General features: G+C 56.2%; 1 protein-coding gene across 2 annotated transcripts in view; it reads right to left on the bottom strand.

The window, feature by feature from the left end:
- The window catches only part of STX1A (syntaxin 1A), a 59660-nt gene extending 42424 nt beyond the window's left edge, over positions 1-17236 (bottom strand). The window contains exons 1-3 of one of the 2 annotated variants that reach the window (XR_009728834.1): positions 17131-17236; positions 5191-5268; positions 3908-4007 (exon numbers count right to left, since the gene is read on the bottom strand). Coding sequence is in view for 1 of the 2 variants with exons in the window: in XM_061375772.1 (XP_061231756.1) it covers positions 3908-4007; positions 5191-5268; positions 17131-17160 (208 nt within the window). In the remaining variant the exon portion in view is untranslated. The remainder of the gene's footprint in view (positions 1-3907; positions 4008-5190; positions 5269-17130) is intronic. The other variant, XM_061375772.1, reaches the window with a different exon arrangement.
- Positions 17237-19054: the final 1818 nt, after the last annotated feature.

Here is a 19054-nt window from a genome sequence, read left to right as displayed (position 1 = left end):
GACATGACACAGCCCAATGGATAAGAGCAGCCACTTCTAACAAACTACAGGCTGGTCTAGCATAAAGTCTCCTGTGCTGAAGCCACAGCCTCCACTCCTCAGCCCATGACTGCTTACCAAACAAGCCCAGTCAACAGCACCCATGAAAGGTACCTGCCCTTCCTCCTCCAGCAGACCCAGCTCACCTCACTTCTTGCTGTGCTCCTGTTTCTCCACTGTAAAACCTCTCAGGGTCCTTCAGCACTTGGATTTCCTGCTCCATCCTGCTTGCTCCCACCACTTGCCTAAAATCTGAACTTTAATCAAATCCTTCTCCTCCCCTTCCTTCCACCTGGAACACAGCTGTGCACATCACCCCTGACATCTTCAACTACCAACAAGTTAGCTATAGATCTGGACACTCTTCCACCACCACAGCAGGAGCCCCTTGTTGTAGCAGTGCCCACAGAACGATGCTGGGGACCCAGGAAATGACAGGACCTCTGGCCACTCTCCTCTACCTCCTGCCTGCACCCCTGCCCTTCTCTCCTGGCTGTTCCCCTGCTCTTGGCATGCCTAGAAAGCCTTCCCCATGCCACAGCATGCAGCAGTGCCACAGTAATCCTGCAAAGCACAGTAACAGGATTTATGGCTTGCTCATATCAGCCCTCCTAAACTCATTTCTGCAAATAACAGATTATCCCCCCGCGTCAACACTGAGACAATGGAGATTTAGCAAGAGAAGGCTGAGATCTAGCTGCAAAGCTGGGATTGCATGAGGTCTGCTGGAGAGCATCGTGCTGCACCCCCGGGAGCAGGTCAGAATGCAGAATTCCAGGTTCTGCCGTGTTGTCCTCTGGAGTGAACAGATCCGAGTGCTGCAGCCAGTCTGGGTGCCCACATTTGAGAACGATGTACCCCAACCAATAAAGATGTGGAGGAGAAACTGGAAGAGGGCTCACAGCCAGGGTACCCAGCGCTGCGAGAGAGGTTTTACGGTGACAAGACCAGTTCCAAGATACTCCTCTCCTGCCTGTGCAAGCAGCACCCCCACTCTCTCATGGTGCACCAGTCCCAAGGTGAGGGCACATCTCTCTGCTAGGAATTACAGAAACCACTCTCTAAATAACTCAAACCTTCTCCAGCAGATGGAGAGCCTGAACAAAGTCACCCAGGACCTGGGCCTAAAGCCACCACCTTGAGTCTGCACAGCTTAAAATATGAAACTGGAGGTCAAGTGTACATGGAACTGAGCCCCCCATCCATCCTGGTGCAGAGCCATAATGGGACCGCTTCCAGATCTGGGTCTTCTGAAGCCTGTGGAGATGGGCTCAGTGGACAGGCTGAAAGACACGACTTTGATTTGAAGATTTATATTCCCAGAGGCAATTTATTCAGCAAACAGCATCCATCACGTAACACAGCGACGAGGGCACAGGGAAGATGCAACACAGAGAGGAGGCGAATGGCAGAGAAGTCCTTCCCAACCACCCCAGAAAAACACCCCAACAAAACCATTACTTCATTCCTCTCCAGCTGGCGACTTGCCACTCAAAGCCACCTCCTCTGGGAAGTGCCTCAGACGAAGGACTGAGGATGAACAGCCTGCCGCAAGTGCCAGGAGCAACAACAGACGCAGCAGCTCACCAGGAAGGACTTTAGGAGCAGGTTTACCAAGACTGCAACTCAAATCAGAAGTAGCAGCAGCCAAGGAGGAATACAGCCCCTTGGCCACTCTGAGCCCATCCAAGTCCCGACAGGATGCTGCCCAACTTGGAGCTGCAAGGACAGGCAGGCAGGCAGGGGCTGTCACCTCACCGGCATGATGGCAAAGCCAGCCAGCTGCCCACCCACCAGGCACCAAAATAAGCCTAGGCAACAGTGGCAGCATGGATCCAGGAACAGTCTGTGCAGCCACAATAGGGATCAGCAGGAAGGTAGGGGATGGGAGACGAGGGATGAGCTCTCTGTGCGACGTGGATCCAGCCCAGCACCTTCATCCTGTGTCAGGCAGGTGGGTAGATACAGACACAGACACCTGGACCTCACCTTCTTATGCAAGAACACGTGCAGGAGAGCATCAAGAGCTTACATCTGCCTTAGCACACAGTCATTTAAGAAACAGATTCCAGTAGGATTGTACCTGTGGAGCCTATCAGTGACCCTGAAAAAGCAGCGATGGATTCAGCCAGCAGATGTTGTACATCCTTCTCCCTCCTTCCCTCCCTCCCTCTCTCCACTCAGTGCTCCAAGAGCAACTCCAACCACTGTTCATCTGGTTCCCAAATTACCAGCCCAGCTCTGCCCTGATCTTCTGAAGCCCCACTCCAATGTCCTCCAGCTGTAAGAGGGACTTGCCAGTGGTGCTTAAGGAAAAGCTACAACCTCACACCAAACTGAGCTGCACCACACAGAGCACATCTGCTTCCAGACAAGAATGAGAAGTCTGTGCCTTTCTTTTGATACCCTGGAGGGTGACTAGCCATCATCTTGTAGTGAAGGTTTCACATGATGCTGCAGTGCACAAAGATCGCTAGTAAGTAACTAAGGTGCTGTTCCAGGGGGGAGAAGCAGCACCCCAAATCCTGCACAAGTTTTCCCTCTGCAGAAAGCAACGTCTTGCCTTGACTGTCATCACAGGTCTCATCCACTTAGGGGCTGGGTTCAGCTCTAACAGTTACTTTTCTCCTTCTTAGTAGCTGGTGCAGTGCTGTGTTTTTGCAGTTCCACCAGCGTACCTACCCCTGTGATCACACCCACCTGATCCATCAGACCCAGCACCTCCCGGACACATCACAATAATCCAAAACACTAACCTGTAAACAAGGTGTGGGCTCTTATTTCGCTGCCCAAATGGGTTTTGGCATTATAAACTGAATTTTCTATGATACCAAGGCAAGGTAACACCGTAAAACAAAACCATGAGGACTTCCAACGTCCTGGATGCTTCTGGAAGCCATGCCAATGTCACCGCATCCTGCTCACTGCAGATCTCAGACTTTTAAATAGATTATTATGCTTTTAGGCCACAAATGCCCTTTGCAGCCTGAGCTGGGGCTCAGCCCCGAGCAGTCCCTGTGCCAGTGCATGCCGTATGAGCCCAACAGCCAGAGGCAAAGCAGTAACAGCTCTCCTCTGAAAACACCCAAACAGACACTGCAAAACCTTCCAGTGCGAGTGCAGTCTAACAGAGCCTGAGGGATCACTGTCAGCAGTCTGAGACACGTGAATTTCCTTGAGAAGATCCCTCATTTCCAGGCTTGACCAAGTACATTTTAGCTGAGGAGCAGCTGCCAGGAGAGGGGAGGATGAGACAATTTTGCAAGCACTGAGTTCTTCCAAGCAATTTTCAGTATCTATTGATTTGTCCCAGGGCTGGACACAAGAAAATGTGTGTACAGCAACCTCCTGGGAGCTCCAGAAACAACTCAGTTAGAGACAAGTGCCCTGGAAGGGACAGACTCTGGCCAGCCAGTAACGAAATGTCCTTCAAGACAAGGAAGGTCAGGTCACAAGTGCACTCTCAAAGGTGAACTGCACCATTCCTGGGCCAAGCAGGCGATGCTCAGCCTGTTCCCTAACTGCTGCCTCTTCCCCATCCCCTCCCCAGGCAACCTGGGGCAAGACAATGGCCAACCAGCACACAACCAGCCGTTTGCTCTTTTCATCCTCCACCCTTAGGAATTCCCTCCAGCAGCCTCTCCGGACCCTCACCACCTCTCAACACCACAGTCACCAGCCATCCCTCCAAATCCCCACGCAGGTCCAAGCCCTTCCTCACCCAGCCATTAGCCACCTTGGCAGCTGGTGGCTTTCCAGCTATGGCCACTGAAGACGAGGACTTCTGCCTGATTACATCCACCCCACAAGTGGCCCAGCCCCATGCAGCCACGTGCCCACGGGGACACGGAGCTCGCAGCTCACTCACTCTCATCGGGGTTAGGCGAGGCAAGGATGGCACTGTGCTTCCTCTTCACTTCCTCCACGTTCTCTGAAATCTTATCAATGAACCCTCGAATTTCTTCCACCTGTGGAGATGGGACAACCAGAGAGGTCTCCTGTGAGATACCTGCGCCTCTGGGAAGGGGAGGGATTATTAACCTCTATCCCAAAGCAACCACAACACATCTGAACCACAGCAAACATCCTCCTGGACAAGTATTTTCCAGTTGGACTCTCAAACTGTAGGCCCACTGTGAAAACAGACCTTCCACATCACAGCAGCAGCTCTGCACTCACAACAATGACATAAAGGCTCTGTCCTATATTCTTTGTGATGCAGTGAGAAACATTTGGGGTTTATTTAAATTAGCATCAGAACTATGGATGCCCAGACACTGCTCCTCTGCATGGAGAGCACTACTGAGGCTGCACAAGACAGGCTCAGTCCCCCATGGCTCTCTGCTCCAGGGGTTGATAAGCCCAGCCTGACCCTCATCCCACAGGCCAGGGAGGCCATGACTGCCAGCAAACCCATGCCGGCATCTTCCCTGCACTTCTCAACCAGGAGACATGCCAGTATTGGTGAGAGGGGAACATCTACTTGTGCCCTCTGCCTGCTGGGCTGCCCACCTTCCAGCTCTGTCTTCTCCTTCGACTCACACCACAACTTTGCTCATTTTCCTCCATCTGCATATGAGTTTTTTGTCATTCCCCACTTCATTGCCTGCACAGATACATTTTAACACCCCCTACACACATGCCATGCTAAGGGCGTGCTAAAAATCTGCATGCAGATCTTACAGCCACCCACATGCCAGAAGACAACCTCTTGTTTGGTAACGAGAAGCACAAAATTAAACCAATCCCATGCAGACACTGCTACTCTGCAGAGATGCCTCCAGGAGCAGTCTGGGAGCTGGTCAGCTTTAGCAGCAGGCTGGAGGTTGGGCAGCTCAAGGCCCCCGGGCTCCACAGCACCACTGGTGTCTGGAAGAGCACATGGAGCAGCAAAGCATCCATAGGGCCAGGTAAGCACAAGACAGCCTCAGGTCTGCGTGGAAGCCTGGTTCCTGCTAACTGGCACACTGAGCGCAACCCCCAAGGATCCCCAGCACCAGCTGAGCAGCATCAGGGACCCCTCCCCACCTCTACTGCTGCTCCCTGCTGGCGGTGGGAGCCTGGACCACAGCCCCACAGCCCCCTCCAGTGCTAACAGAAAGGTCTGAGCTCACTTTAGAGCTGCACTGGAGAAAAAACAAACCCTCTCACCTGCTCGAAGAACTCGTCCATGAAGCGGTCCCGGTCCACACTGACGGTGACTTCATCGTCATCATCACTGTCCTTCGCCTGCAACGACACGAAGAGAGGCATCAACAAGTGCTTCCTGCCAAGTTTGCAACTCCACTTCAGGAGCCCCTCAGGGGCATCTTCCCTTTCTCTTCTGCTCACTTGCTGCCAGGAGCTGGGGCAAATGCCAGCCACAGCATGGGACACCCCAGGCACCAGAGCACTTACGGACACCAAGAAAGCAGCAGATGGCCAGCTCCATCAATAAAGGCACAATGCAAAACACCACTGCTAGTGACACCCATGCATTTACAGAGCTGGGTAACGTTATGAGCTATCCTCGGCTGTGCGTGAGCACAAGGCCTCTGCAAACAGCAGTGTTGGGAAACACAAGGAATGCTGCAATGGAAGAATGTGAAGGATGCTGCAAGGAGAAAGCACAAGGGATGCTGCAGAGTGCAGAAGAGGTGGGAGAGAATAGAGAATACAACAGAACTAGTAAAGCCACAGCAAGCAAATGAGGGGTTGTCTGCTGAAGCATGTGTGTCATTGTCACCAGAAATGAAAACACCTCCTGTCCCAGCAAGGCAGAGGACACAAGATCACAGGAGAAGGAAAAATTACAGTCCTCTGTATAAGGTGACATTTAAAAGAGTATTATCCAAAACAGATACATGATGGAGGGAAAGGGAAAATTAATGGGGTGGAAAAGTTTCCCTTTACTCCACCTTCACTAGAGAAGGAACCAGTGGAATGGAGAAGATTTAAGAGAGAACTGTCTCTGCTCATCTCGTAACTGTACCACATTTTGCAGCTGGTTACACGTCACCCTGTGGCCCCTCCGCACGTTGCAGAGAGCTGATCAGTGCGGTCTCCAGAGAGATGCCGCTCACCTTGAGATAAGCCAGATGAAATATCTATCCTTCCCCCGTACATTGTCTTTCAACTTAGGGTGACTGAGCTGGGGAGTCAGCCAGGGGAGACCTCAGCTTTCAGCCTTACACTGCTCATGGCTCCCTTTGGTAACCACTAAGTGAAATGCTTAACCAAAGATACGAAGATTGGAGAGCTACCACGATTCCAGTGCAAACTTCACCCTGACAAGCACTAGCAGGAGCGGTGCTGCCCTCACCCCACTGCTCTGTGAACACAAAGAAACCAGGAGTCCAGAATCTGTCCATTTTGACCACAACCAGGCCCCCACACCAGGGTCAGCAGGCAGGAGCTGCCTGCCCAGTAAGGCAGGGACACGGCAGAAGCCACCAGACTGGAAAAGGGTTGGTGCATTTAGATTTTGATGGACCTCAGCAACATTGAGTGAAAGACAACTTCAACTGAGTGAAGGACACCCACAGTGTCTGTCACTGGGGTTGGAGCAGCTGCAGTGTCTTTCACTGTGGTTGCAGTGACTGCAGTGCCTGTTGTCGGGGTTTGAGTGGCTGTGTTGTCTGTTGCTTTGCCATCAGATCCAGAGACATCTTTCTCCTGCTCCTCACAGAGCAAGGCCAAACCCCAGGACGCTGCAGCGAGTCATCCATCTCCGGCATTGCCAGGATGACAGCACACCTTGTCTGAGTGCTCATTTGAAGGCAGCCGGTCCCTGGGGCACAGCAGCGTGCTGATGCACTGGTGGGGTGATGGCTATGTAGGGCAGGACGTGGCACTGCCCCACAGTGCACAGCACGAGGAGCACAAAAGCCCAGCTGGGAGCCCTGCAAAGAGGAAATGACAGAGATGGAGCCGGCTGCTCGGGAGGGCACCATCTGTCCAACCCACGTCACTGGAAACACCCTCCCTGCCACCGCCGCCTCCAACACACAGCGTGAGGGTGGTCGCAGGGCCCCACCATACCCAGCACCATACCCTGTGCAGGACAGCAGCAGCACTGGCTGAGGGGCTGAGCAGGACTCGAGGGGGAGGAGATGCCACCAGCCTGCAGGCACTGAAGGATGCTCCCAGCATCTCTGTCCATCCGCAGCTCAGCCCAGGCACACTGCCAGCTCTCACAGGCATTCTCACCCTGGCTTGAAGTGTTTTCACATACACTGCTGCCAAAGCAGAAACAAAACCAAAATACTCTTCCTAAGCACACCTAAAATGTCCACTCGGCCGACAGTGTTTTGGCTTCCTGCATCCCAGCTGTGAGCATCCCAGGTTTTCAAAGCCACATGGAAAGCTCCGATCTAGGTCAAAGCTACCCTCTGGTGCTGCTTAATACAAGCAGCAAATAATTCACAGCCTTCAAAAGCCTGGGCTTGCTTGCCAGTGACAGTCAAGCAGCATGCAGTCCCAATGCCACATAAGCACACAGTGCACATCATCCTCCCAGTGCTTCCCGGCTGCCGAAATGGCCATCCTCCATCTCTGCATCCCCCATCTCTGCATCCGCCAGGCACACACACTGCAACCTCAGGCAGCAAATGCTGCATCAAGACTCCTTAAAGGGGGAGAGGAAACAGCCACAGCAAAAAGCAGTAAGTCTAAGCACCTTTCTAGAGCCTGCCTCTAAAACCAGCTTACAGCAGGTAACAAGCCCTGCAGCTCTGGTGGGTCACTGGTGTTCCCCACTTTGATATAGGTACCACATGGCAGTGCTGATCACCCCCACGTCACTGGTATTGGGGACGGGTGCTCTGCCACCAGCATGTCCAGAGCGGAAGAACAAGAGGGGTTTGATCAACAGGGCCTAGAGCAACCCTGCTCTAGTGGAAGGCATGTGAGCCCATGGCAGGGGGTTGGAACTGGATGAGCTTTAAGATGCCTTCCAGCCCAAACTAGGCTGTGATTCTATGAGACCCACTCCTGCTTCGGGCACTCTCAGGCAGCACAGGGGACTCAGGGTCCCTGGGCTTTCACCCCACACACAGTGTAGGTGAGGATAACCCTTCTTTTGCAGGGTTTACTTCTCGAGGCCGCAGGGGCCAGGCAGCACCAGGCAGCACCGGCAGCACACCAGGCTCGGGGAGCCACTGCCTCCCTGGTGCCTCTGGAGCAATGGGGAGGGCAGGTCAGCCAGAGCTCCTCCAGCCTCTGCCAGGGCCCCGCGGGGTTAAAGGTGCTCTTCCATAGGGGCTGAAACCCCAGGAGGAGGCCGAGCAGAAGTGCCGTACCCTCCTCTGCCCACCCTGCAGAACAGGCCAGTGACTGGGAAGATGGTCCAGAGCCATGGGGTTTCCTGTGGGTTTTGCAACAACCACACTGCTGATAAATTACTTATTGAGCAGATTCCATCCCTCTGGTTCAAACCAGCCCTGTTCCCTCTGCAGGCACTTCCAGGAAGACAGCAGAGAGCACAAACCAACTGAACAGACTCAGAGCCTGCTCTCTTCCAAAAAGCAGAAGGCGACAGGCAGGGCGAGCTGCAGCAGGGCGCAGTGAGCTCTCTATTAGCTCAGCAATGGCTGTGCAGGCTTTAGCTCCTGCCCTCTTCTGTTAGCGCTGCAGACGAATGTGACCACGTCCAGATCCATCTGCGGAGCGGGTACCGGCAGCAGAGCTGCACCAGGGCAGAGGAGCAATGGGCTCAGCCACTGAGCAGCAGTTCTGTGGACTTGGCAGTGCTGGATCAGCAGCTGGACTCTATGATCCTAAAGGTCTTTTCCAAAGTGAATAATTCTGATCCTATGATCCTAATAATCACCAAAGCAGCCCATACTTCCCACTAACAGCTTCCTGATGAATAAAAGTTCAAGGCACAAATGACTTCAGCATTTGCTAAAGCCGGCAGGCATTTCCAATTCCCAACACCAGCAGTGCAAGGGAGAGCAAGATTTCCAAGAGTTTTGTCCTTAGGTGTTGGCTTTCACTGCTGCAGAATCACGCTCCTGCCCTCTGGCTCGAAGCCCAGCCCTTTTCTCAGAGCCGTGGTCAACTCCAAAGCTCACTTTCAGAAGCAGGCAGGTAAAATTCCATTAAACTATGAAGAACAAATGACAGAGGTGAAAGACGCCACCAGCCCTGCAGAGGGCAAGGCTGAGCTCACGGACCCCCTCCCATAGCTCTAGAACACGGACTATGATCTACCAGAAAGACACCATTACTTTAGGGTCAACACTTTACAGATCTGCAGTCGTGGCTGAAGGACAATCTGGGGGAACACCAGCACGCAGGCTTTTACCTCACCTGAAACTCACCCTAACACCCTTCCGACGGTGCCAGCATCCTTGTTACGGCTCCTGTGCAGAGCAGAGCTCCACGTGTGCTGCCCAGGCAGTGGCAGCCACAACACTCTCCTCTCCCCTCTGTCACGTATTCACCAGGGTCAGCACTCAAGAGAGGATTCTCCCAGGATCACCACCAAGCTTTTGCATCTACCAAGCACTCTGTAATTGACTGTCAAGCCCTGATGATGCCCAGCGGTGACCATGAGGTCTGTACCATACTTCCCACTAACTGGAAGCTGCTGGCAAAAGGAGAAGGGAAGCCTTGGGCAGAGGAGGCAGCACAGGTGGCACCAGAGATCACACAGCCCTTGTCACCAGGAGAGGATCAACACATGAAAATCAGGGTCGTTCATAAAATGGTTCTCCTTCAAACCAGGCTGCACTGCATACAGACACTTACAGGACGTGTTGGTTTTGAAGGGACATCTTCCACTAGACCAAGTTGCTCAAATGGCTATGTATGCTTCAGTGGGAGTGACATTTCCCTGGTGCTCTTGCCTAGGCCATATAAAGGAACCTCAGCACCAATCCTTCCAGAAGGCACATCTGCTAGAAAAACGAACAGTCCTTTCACACACCACAGATTGAAAGGCTGACAGGACCTGATGGAAAACCCAACAGCAATGGCAGGTAAAAAGGAAGACTGAAAACAAGAAAACCCACAGTAAACATCACAGCAGAAGTACTGCACAATGGGAGACCTTCCTGTGGCCACTCGGGACTTTAAGGGGGGTTAGAGCAAAGATGGAGACTTTTGACCAGGGCCTGCAGGGACAGGACAAGGGGTGATGGGTTTAAACTGGACAAGGGTGGGATGAGGTTGGACATAGGGGAGAAACGTGGTACCATGAGGGTGCTGAGGTGCTGGCACAGGGTGCCCAGAGAAGCTGTGGCTGCCCCATCCCTGGCAGTGTTCAAGGCCAGGTTGAACACAGGGGCCTGGAGCAAGCTGCTCCAGTGGAAGGGGTCCCTGCCAGTGGCAGGGGTTGGAGCTGGTCATCTTTGAAGGTTCCTTCCAACACAAACCATCCTTTGAGCCCCTGACACACCACGTGCCACAGCCTATCCTCTGCTCGCAGCCATCAGTCTGCTCCCCCATTTGGGGGGCAAGGCAGCACCCCTATTTCAGACACCAGCCCTGCCATTAGGCACTGAAGACAGAGGCACAGCACCCTCTGCCCCTGCCTTCTGCTCCTTGTGCTTCCAAAGTTCAAGCTCCCCACGACGGCCCCGCTGGCTCTGTGCCTGCTCTGCTCCTGACACAGCACCGGTTTCCCGCAGCGTCCTCTCCTGCCTGCCTCCCCCTCCATGATCTCCTCCAAGGATAACCCAGCCAGTTTGTCCAGGTCACCCTGCAGCCGCCTGGAGCCAGGGCACTGCTGCACGCTCCATCTTCCCGGATCTTCCACTTGGGCTCGCTCTCCTCCTCTTTGCTAATCCACGTAATTTTCTGGAAGTAGCAATTTATCACAGTACTTAGCCTAATGAGCCTGACTGTACATGCTCTGCCTGTAGTGATCACTTTGCATATTGCCTGAGAAATCTTGTTAACGGGGAGATAAACAGCAAAACAAACATTTGTACAGCTCCCGAGCAGCCTGCACAGACACCTGCCATTAAACCAACGGGGACTGGCCTGAACCCCTTTGGCTCCAGCGCTTTCAGACACCCAGCGCTCAGCCAACACACATGCCTTGTGAACCCAACCTCTCAATTACTCTCTGGTGTCCCCAGCACGGCAGCAGGATTCGGGAGGCAAGGAGTGTTCCTGCATTCAGGCTCACTTCGGTGTGAGCACCAAGCCCCCATCGCACTAGACCTGGAGCTCCCCAGCAGACACCAGGGACCCCACAACTGCTGGGGAGCAGAGAAACATCTCAGACAAAAAGCATCAAAGCAGCTGTTGCAGACTGCACATCACCTCTGTTACCTCCCACCACAGGATCATAGAACAGCCAGGATGGAAAAGACTTCCAAGCTCACCCAGCCCAACCTTTATGCAGCCCTGCCAAGGCCACCCCTAACCCATGGCACTGAGGCCTCGTCTCCACAGTGTGTGAACACTTGCAGGGACGGTGCCTGCAGCCCTGCCCTGGGCAGCCTGTTCCAATGCCTGAGCACCCTCTGGGGCAGGAATTGTTGCTCAGCTCCATCTAAACCTGCCCTGGTGCAGCTTGAGGCCGGTTCCTCTTGTCCCATCCCTTGTTCCTTGGGAGCAGAGCCCAGCCCCTCCTGGCTCCATTCTCCTGTCAGGCAGCTGTAGGCAGCCATCAGGTCCCCCCTGAGCCTTCCTTCTCTTCTCCAGACTGAACCCCCAGGCCCCTCAGCCATGCCCCGCTGACAGGTCCAGCAGACCCCAGGAGCAAGGTCTCACCACACCTCACCCCATCCCGCTATCCACGAGCACGGGGGAGCCAGTGAAGCGGCTCCCCTGTCCCAGACAAACATGCTCATGGCATGGACACGGTCAGGCCAGGCTCGGTTCAGTGGTCAGAGCCTTCCCCAGCAGCTTTGTTCCTTTCAGCCCCCAGAAAATCAGCTTTTCGGCATCATAGTGATGGCAAAGCAGAGCTGGCCCGGGCAGCTGTGCGGGCTGCGGACACAGGACATGGAGCCACCGGCCACCACGCACCAGCTGAACTACTTATGTGACCCCTTTAGCTGAACAGAAGAGCTTGAGAACACACCAGGCAACCAAGAGGGTTAAAAGAGGAAAGAAGACAGCAGCTAAATAAGCAAATGTGTTTGTCTCTGGAGGTCAGCAAGGACTTGTACACCAGAGGGTGGCTCTGGCAAAGCCCCGCTGCCCAGATGGAGATCAAGGAGACTCGACTCCTGCTGCAAACAGCAGCCTTGCTCCACTTCACATCTGTGCCCCCAGGAGAGGAATCGTTAGTGGGGATTACTGACAGCTGGGGCTGGAGCAAGCTCTGGCTGCAAGTCCTCAGTGCTCGCGCTGCAGATCTCAGCTCCTGCAGGAGGGAAGAGCAGGGATCCACAGAGCTGGACCCGGAGCCAAGCTTGCTTCCTGCACCCTCCTGTTTTTAACACACACCTCCCCAGAGCTCCCGTGGGCAGGAGGCAGTGCTTGAACCTGGAATGCGGAGGCAGGAGTGGGGATGGGGCCAGTCACTGGGCAGAACAGCACAGCACACAGACACGGATGCTGCTGGAGAAAGGGCCTTGGAAACGGCCAGCAGGGAGGTGAACGGGTGCGGGAGGAAAGGGGCCCAGGAAATCACTTGGAAGCTGGAGATGTGCAGCAGTGGGTCTGCGTTCGTGCTCATGCCTCTCCTGTTGGCGTGGGCAGGGAACCAGCTCCCTACTCAAAAGCTAGGTATTGATGAGAAACAGAAGGTAGACATGAAATAAAGAGCAACTCTTCAAATCCCAGAGGGATTGTTCTCAGTCAACACTCATTTGAGCAAGGCCCAAATGGAAGGTGACCAGGAATGTGCCCACCACTTGCTACGTTTGCTCTGTGGCAAGCAACTGCTAAGGCTTCAGTCCTACAAATACCCCTGCAGCCACCCAGTCTTAGGCAGACGACCGGTCCCACCACACAAGGTCTGTGCTGGGGATCCAAGGCGGGCCTCCAGGCCAAACTGTCCTTGTTCTCCTGTCACCTCTATGGGGAAGGGCCTTCTCACACTGGGGGAGCTTCTGCCACCACTGAAACCCACCAGGCCTGGGCACTGGCCTTGCCAAACCTCTCCCTACAGCACCCAAACCCACGATGTGGGCAGTGTCCATCTCCAGGAACACTTCCACCATGCAACTGCAAGATAAAACATCAGGTGAGCACTGGCTGGGAGGGCATGGGGAGAGGATCTGCCAACTGATAAATGGTCTTTCCCCAGCCAAGTAGAGCCCAGTGACTGCTGCAGTCAGCAGAACTGGAGAACTACTGATAACCCTGTTCACTGGCTCTGTGAACTGCCGACAGCAGAGTCCATTCTCCCCAAATCACCAGCCACGTGTTTCTAACAACCAGCAACACCAAGTGCGTGGAGCTCCTCGAGCAACAGCAACCCTGACCCAAACCATCCAGGTCCACCCAGCCACCAAGCCGCATAGCTCCTGTGTCCCCTCGAAACCCCCTGTCCTGGCCCAGGCAGACATCTCGCAGCAGCCGGCAGCACTCTGGCATCCTCTCCCTCTCCCCTTGCACTGGGGAGCAAGCACAAGGAATTGAGTGTTGCTGCAAAGAGGGCACTCTGGAAGCAGCAACTGCCAAATGCCACTTCCACAGCCGGCCTGACACCTTCAGCACTGACAGAGCAGGATGAGGGGCTCCCTCAGCACCTTTGCAGCTGACACGGAGCAGTGGTACAGTTGATGGGCTGGAGGGAAGGGTGGCATCAGAGGGACCTGGGCAGGCCGGAGGAGTGGGTCTGTGTGACCCTCATGAAGTTCAACCAGGCCAAGGGCAAGGTTCAGTGCCTGGGTCAGGGCAATCCCCAGTACCAGCACAGACGGGGGATGGAGGGATGGAAGGATGGAAGGATGGAAGGATGGATGGATGGACGGACGGAGAGCAGCCCTGTGGAGAAGGACTCAGGGATACTGGTGGGTGACAACCGGGACATGGCCCAGCAGTGTGTGCTTGCAGCCCAGAAAGCCAAGTGTCTCCTGGGCTGATCACCAGCAGCGTGACCAGCAGGTCGAGGCAGGGGATGCTCTGCCTCTGCTCTGCTCTCCTGAGACCCCCTGGAGCTCTGCGTCCAGCTCAGGGGTCCCCAGCACAAGACATGCATGGACCTGGTGGGTCCAGAGGAGCCTTCAAAATGGTCCAAGGGCTGGGACAGCTCTGCTGTGGAGAAAGGGGAGAGAGTTGGGGCTGTGCAGCCCAGAGAAGAGACGGCTCCAGGGAGACCTTCCTGTGGCTGCTCAGGACTTCAAGGGGGCTTAGAGCAAAGATGGAGACTTTTGACCAGGGCCTGCAGGGACAGGACATGGGGCGATGGGTTTAAACTGGACAAGGGTGGGATGAGGTTGGACATAGGGGAGAAACGTGGTACCATGAGGGTGCTGAGGTGCTGGCACAGGGTGCCTAGAGAAGCTGTGGCTGCCCCATCCCTGGCAGTGCTCAAGGCCAGGTTGGACACAGGGGCTTGGAGCAAGCTGCTCCAGTGGAAGGGGTCCCTGTCTGTGACAGGGGTTGGAGCTGGAGGAGCTTTAAGGTCCCTTCCAACACAAACCACTCTCTCATCCTATGGCACTCGCACACGTCACCTCCTCCCACTCTCCCTCAAAACATAATTCATCGTTATCTCACCAGCTGGACCTGTCTCACACCCTGAAATCCTGACATCTCCCAGACTGTCCTGACACTGCCCAGGCAGGACGGAGCTGTGCAGGCCACTCGCAGCCCTGCAGCACCCAGCTGGGATGCCCGGCGGAGCCCAGGCAGCAGAGCTCTGGATCTTCCCCCATCTGCAGCTGCTGACAGCTTTTTACATGCAGCAGCCTCAGCACCACCCTCCTCAAGCTTCCAAGAACACAACCCAAGCAGAGCCTAAATAAAGACATTTCAGGTGCCCAGAGCACAGGGACAAGCAGCTTAGAGACTGTCCCAAAAGCTAAATGAATTCTTTTATGGGTATTTTTTGCCCCATCCCTGCTGTGTCACCAACACCTGCAGCAGCAGGGCTGCTTTTGCAGGTTTCAGGGAAGGGGACCAGCTCCAGCCCCACTCCAGATGGGCAGAAACCACCACCCATGGCCAAAGCCGTGGCACCTACCCACATGCAGGTGACAGCGAAGCTCTGCTGCTCTCCTTCCTGGCATCCTCCCTGGCCAGGCCTTGCTGTGCTGCCTCCACATCAGGAGCACGGGTTTCAGCCATAAGCTGAATTTCCTGTCCCCAGCTTGGTGCAGGGCTGGGGGCACCACCATAACCCTCCTCCCCGCAGGGCGGGTTTGAACACAACCAGAGCCCCAGGGTTCGGAAAACACACAGGATGCGAGCTCTGAATTTCAAGTACCATTTTAAACATCCCCTTAGCTCTTGCTCTGCACAGCAGCGAGACCCTGCACCCCCTCCTCAGCTCCAGCAATGGCTTTAATCTGCTTCTGATCATTCCTGCCGTGTTTCAGAAGCTGTATTAAAACGGGAAGAAACTGGCCCAGGCTGTGGATAAGGCTGGCTGCTGGCAGCACAAACCAAACCTGCCCCAGCACTCCCCATACTCTGCCCACTGCAGCATCCGGCTCCTCTCAGCTGCCTGCCACCACCAAGGCTGGAAACCCACGTTTCCCACAGGCTTTGCCCCAGCATGGGCACCCACTCAGCTCTGGGGCATCCGGATGCTCCAAACTGGACTCCACCCATTCATCCCCAGGAGCCCCCGGATGCAGCAGGGAGCCCTCAGGAGGATGCTGCACCCTTCAGCATGAGGCTGACGAATACGGATCAGCAGCAGGAGCGAGGCAAGAATGTGTCTTATTTTTCTCAAGATGTATTTAAAGGAATAGAGAGATTTTAAAATACCCCACGGCATCACTTCCCAGCCAGCGCCGGCTGCCAAGAGGACATTCGTGGGGCTCATCTTTACTATTATTATTATTAAAAAGCCTATTTTCCAATCCTATTACACAGCCTGTGCTGTTGGTGGAGAAAGAGCCCCCTGTCTGGATGCTTTCCAGGCTGAGCGGGTAGGGTGCAGTTCTTTATATAGCCCCTTTCTTCTCCAGCCCCGACAGCCATCCCTCAGCACCAACAACCACCCCTCACCCCAACAGCCACCGCTGAGCCCTGTGCTGGCATCATCCCAGCTCCATCCTCCTGGGGTTTTCCAGATGGAGCCAAATTCCCGGCTGAAGCAACTCCCTCATGAGGGTCCCTGTGGGGACCGACCCGGGCACCCATCGGCATCCCCCCACCCGTGGCTCGACACGGACCCCCCCTCACCCCCCCCGGGCGATGACAGACCCTGCTTCCCCCGGGCAGACCCTGAAGTCACTGGAAACAAACCACGGGAAGCAGCAAAGCGAGCGCGGGGCGAGGGCACCGGCCGGGGGGTGCTGGAGCAGCGCCCTGGCCCTGCGAGCTCTGCCTCCCCCCGCGCATCCCCGCTGCCCGCACACGCTGCGGGGCTCGGCCCCGTGCCTCGGGCGGTCCCGAGGGGTGCGAGTGTGTCCCCTCCCGGAGCATTGCGCGGTTACACCGGGACCGGGCGCTCCCCCGGGACGGGCTGCAGCCTTCCAGCGCACCCCGCGGGCACCGCACCGGGAGCCGAGCGGACGCCGGCAGCGGGGGGTGCGGAGGGCGATCCGAGCGAGGCGGGTGCCCCCCCGGGGGCGCCGCGGCCCCGGCTCTGCCCAGCCCGGATGACATCAGCGGAGCCCGGAGAATGAAAAAGCAAACGGGGGCGGCCGGGGCGTGAAGCGGCCCCGGGGGGTAACGGGGGGCCTCCGGCACTGCTCGGCCCCGCTGCCCGCGGGAGCTCCCACCGCAGCCCCGCACCCCCGCACCGGGCGCTGCCCTCCGCCGCCTGCAATAATAAACACGCCGTTCATCGCCCTCAGCCCGCCGGGGCTCGGCCCCGCCAGCAGTCGGTGCCCGCGGGAGATGGGTGCCCCCCCCCCCGGGGCCAGCGCCCGCCGCTCGAACCGCCCGTCCCCGGGGGAGAACCGGAGCGGGGAGACCGGAGCGGGAGGAGCCCGGGGAGCCCCGCTCTGGCCCCGACATCGCCACGAGGCTCGGGGGTGCCAGCCCCGGCCCCCCCCCCCCCGCGGCCCGAGCCCCCCCACTCACGGCGCGCAGCTCCCCGGTCCGGTCCTTCATGCTGCCGCTGCGCCCGGCCGTGCGCCAGGGAGGGGCGGGAGCCGCGCATGCGCGGAGCGGAGCCGCCACCGGGACCGGGGCGGGGGAGCCGGGGCGGCGGCAGCGGTGGGGGGGGGGGGGGGGGAATCCACCTGGGCCTCCCTCGGGGCCGCCGGTGACATCGAGCCCTGGATGGACCCAGCATCAACGGGGCGGCCACTGCTGGGGTGCTCCTGGTGCGGGAGTCGGGCCTCGTCCTCCTCCCAGCGCTCCTGGCACAGGCGCCGGGGGCAGCAGTTGAGGGGGTGGCTTTGCACAGGAGCAGCCCTGGTGTCCTAAACCAGGTGAGAACCAAGCAGAAATGTCGGCGTAGAATCAGAATGGTTTGGGTTGGAAGGGACCTTAAAGCTCCTCCAGCTCCAACCCCTGCCACGGGCAGGGACCCCTTCCACTGGAGCAGCTTGCTCCAAGCCCCTGTGTCCAACATGGCCTTGAACACTGCCAGGGATGTCCCATGAAAACCTTACTCATGCTCCCTGCAAACCGTCCAGCCATCCAAATCCAAGTGTCTTCAGAAAGACCTCTTCCCCTGGTCCTCCAGGTTCATGCTCTGTGCACATAACCCCTGGAACTGGAAGCCTGTATCTCAATGAGAAACGGCCTTAGCAAACCCTAAACTGCTTTAAATGTCTCTGTGGGAAAGGCAAGATGCCTGGGGCCCTGACATCTGAGACAATGAAACCGGCAAGTGACTGCAAGTATGGCAAGAGCTGGCACAACGGGCAGAGCCGCCTCTGATCCTAAGAACTGAGACATGGGCATCTCCAGTGCTGTTTGGGAGAGCAGCCCCGCAAGAGCCCTGGAGATGGAGGGACCAAGCGGAGGAGGCTCAGGCTGCTCTTCCTTCGTGCTGGGACTGCAAAGAAACAAAAGTCAGAGGCACACCTGGCTTGAGCAGCGCCTGTGCCTGCAGCACCTATGTTCTGCAGAGCTTTCAGGTGAGTGAGGCAGCTGACAGCAACGGCAAATGCAGCAGAGCAGCCAGAGTCGCATGTGCTCCGCTTACACAGGAAGGATTACCACGGGATTTTGAGCAGGGGTTGCAGGAAGATGCTGGTGGATGCTGCGGCTGGTCTAAGATCAACCCTGCTGTTCCTGAGGACTTGCCTCCAGCAGGAGACTGGACTGCAACTGCTGCTGGGAGAGCTCAAGCAATGCACAGTGAGGAGATACAGCTTTAACCCTCAGCAGCAATGCAGAGAAAAGCAAGCCCTTGGCCCTGAGCAAGGCTGACAGCATGGACACAACAGAAATCCAGAGCTTGGCCACGCTCCCCATGACACGGGAGGGGAGCAGCAAGACCTGCAGCTTGGCTGCAGCTCAGAAACCACCTGGAGTTGTTAATTCATTCTGCATCCACCACTGCCACTTCAGGGACACTGTTCCCTTTGGAGGCACAGGACAGAGATCCTGAAGCAGCTGTCAGAAGTAGTATGTCGAGGAATAGATTGGAAAGCCAAGACTGGAGGCAATGAGTGCAGCAGTGCTGAGGGAGCCTTCCTCAGTGCCAAGAACACAGGCTAAGTCCTATGCCATGAGAGAGGCAGGATCTTGGAGAAAAGGCAGGGATGAGCTGGTTAAGATGGGCCCCTCTGCCCCAGCTCCCTGTGCAAGAGCCTCAACGCATAACTCATGGTCCATGCTGCCCATGCCCATCAGGAAACGCTGGCAAGGGGAGGACTGTGGCATGTCTGACAGTCACAAGCCCCATGTTCCTTCTCCCCATGCTCAGGGAGCAGAGATGATGCCAACAGCCATAACTCCAAATGCTTCTCTCCATGTCAGCAGTCATTAAAAAGTCACTCTTGAAAAGCCAGTATTGTCTACAATCTCACCTGCCCAAACGGTAAGAGGA

This window comes from Neopsephotus bourkii, unplaced genomic scaffold (genome assembly GCF_033783945.1).
Source record: "Neopsephotus bourkii isolate Nb327-2 ecotype Australia unplaced genomic scaffold, CSIRO-AGI_Nbou_v1 NB_1675, whole genome shotgun sequence".
Lineage (NCBI taxonomy): Eukaryota > Metazoa > Chordata > Aves > Psittaciformes > Psittacidae > Neopsephotus > Neopsephotus bourkii.
This window is presented reverse-complemented; position numbering and strand designations above follow the sequence as displayed.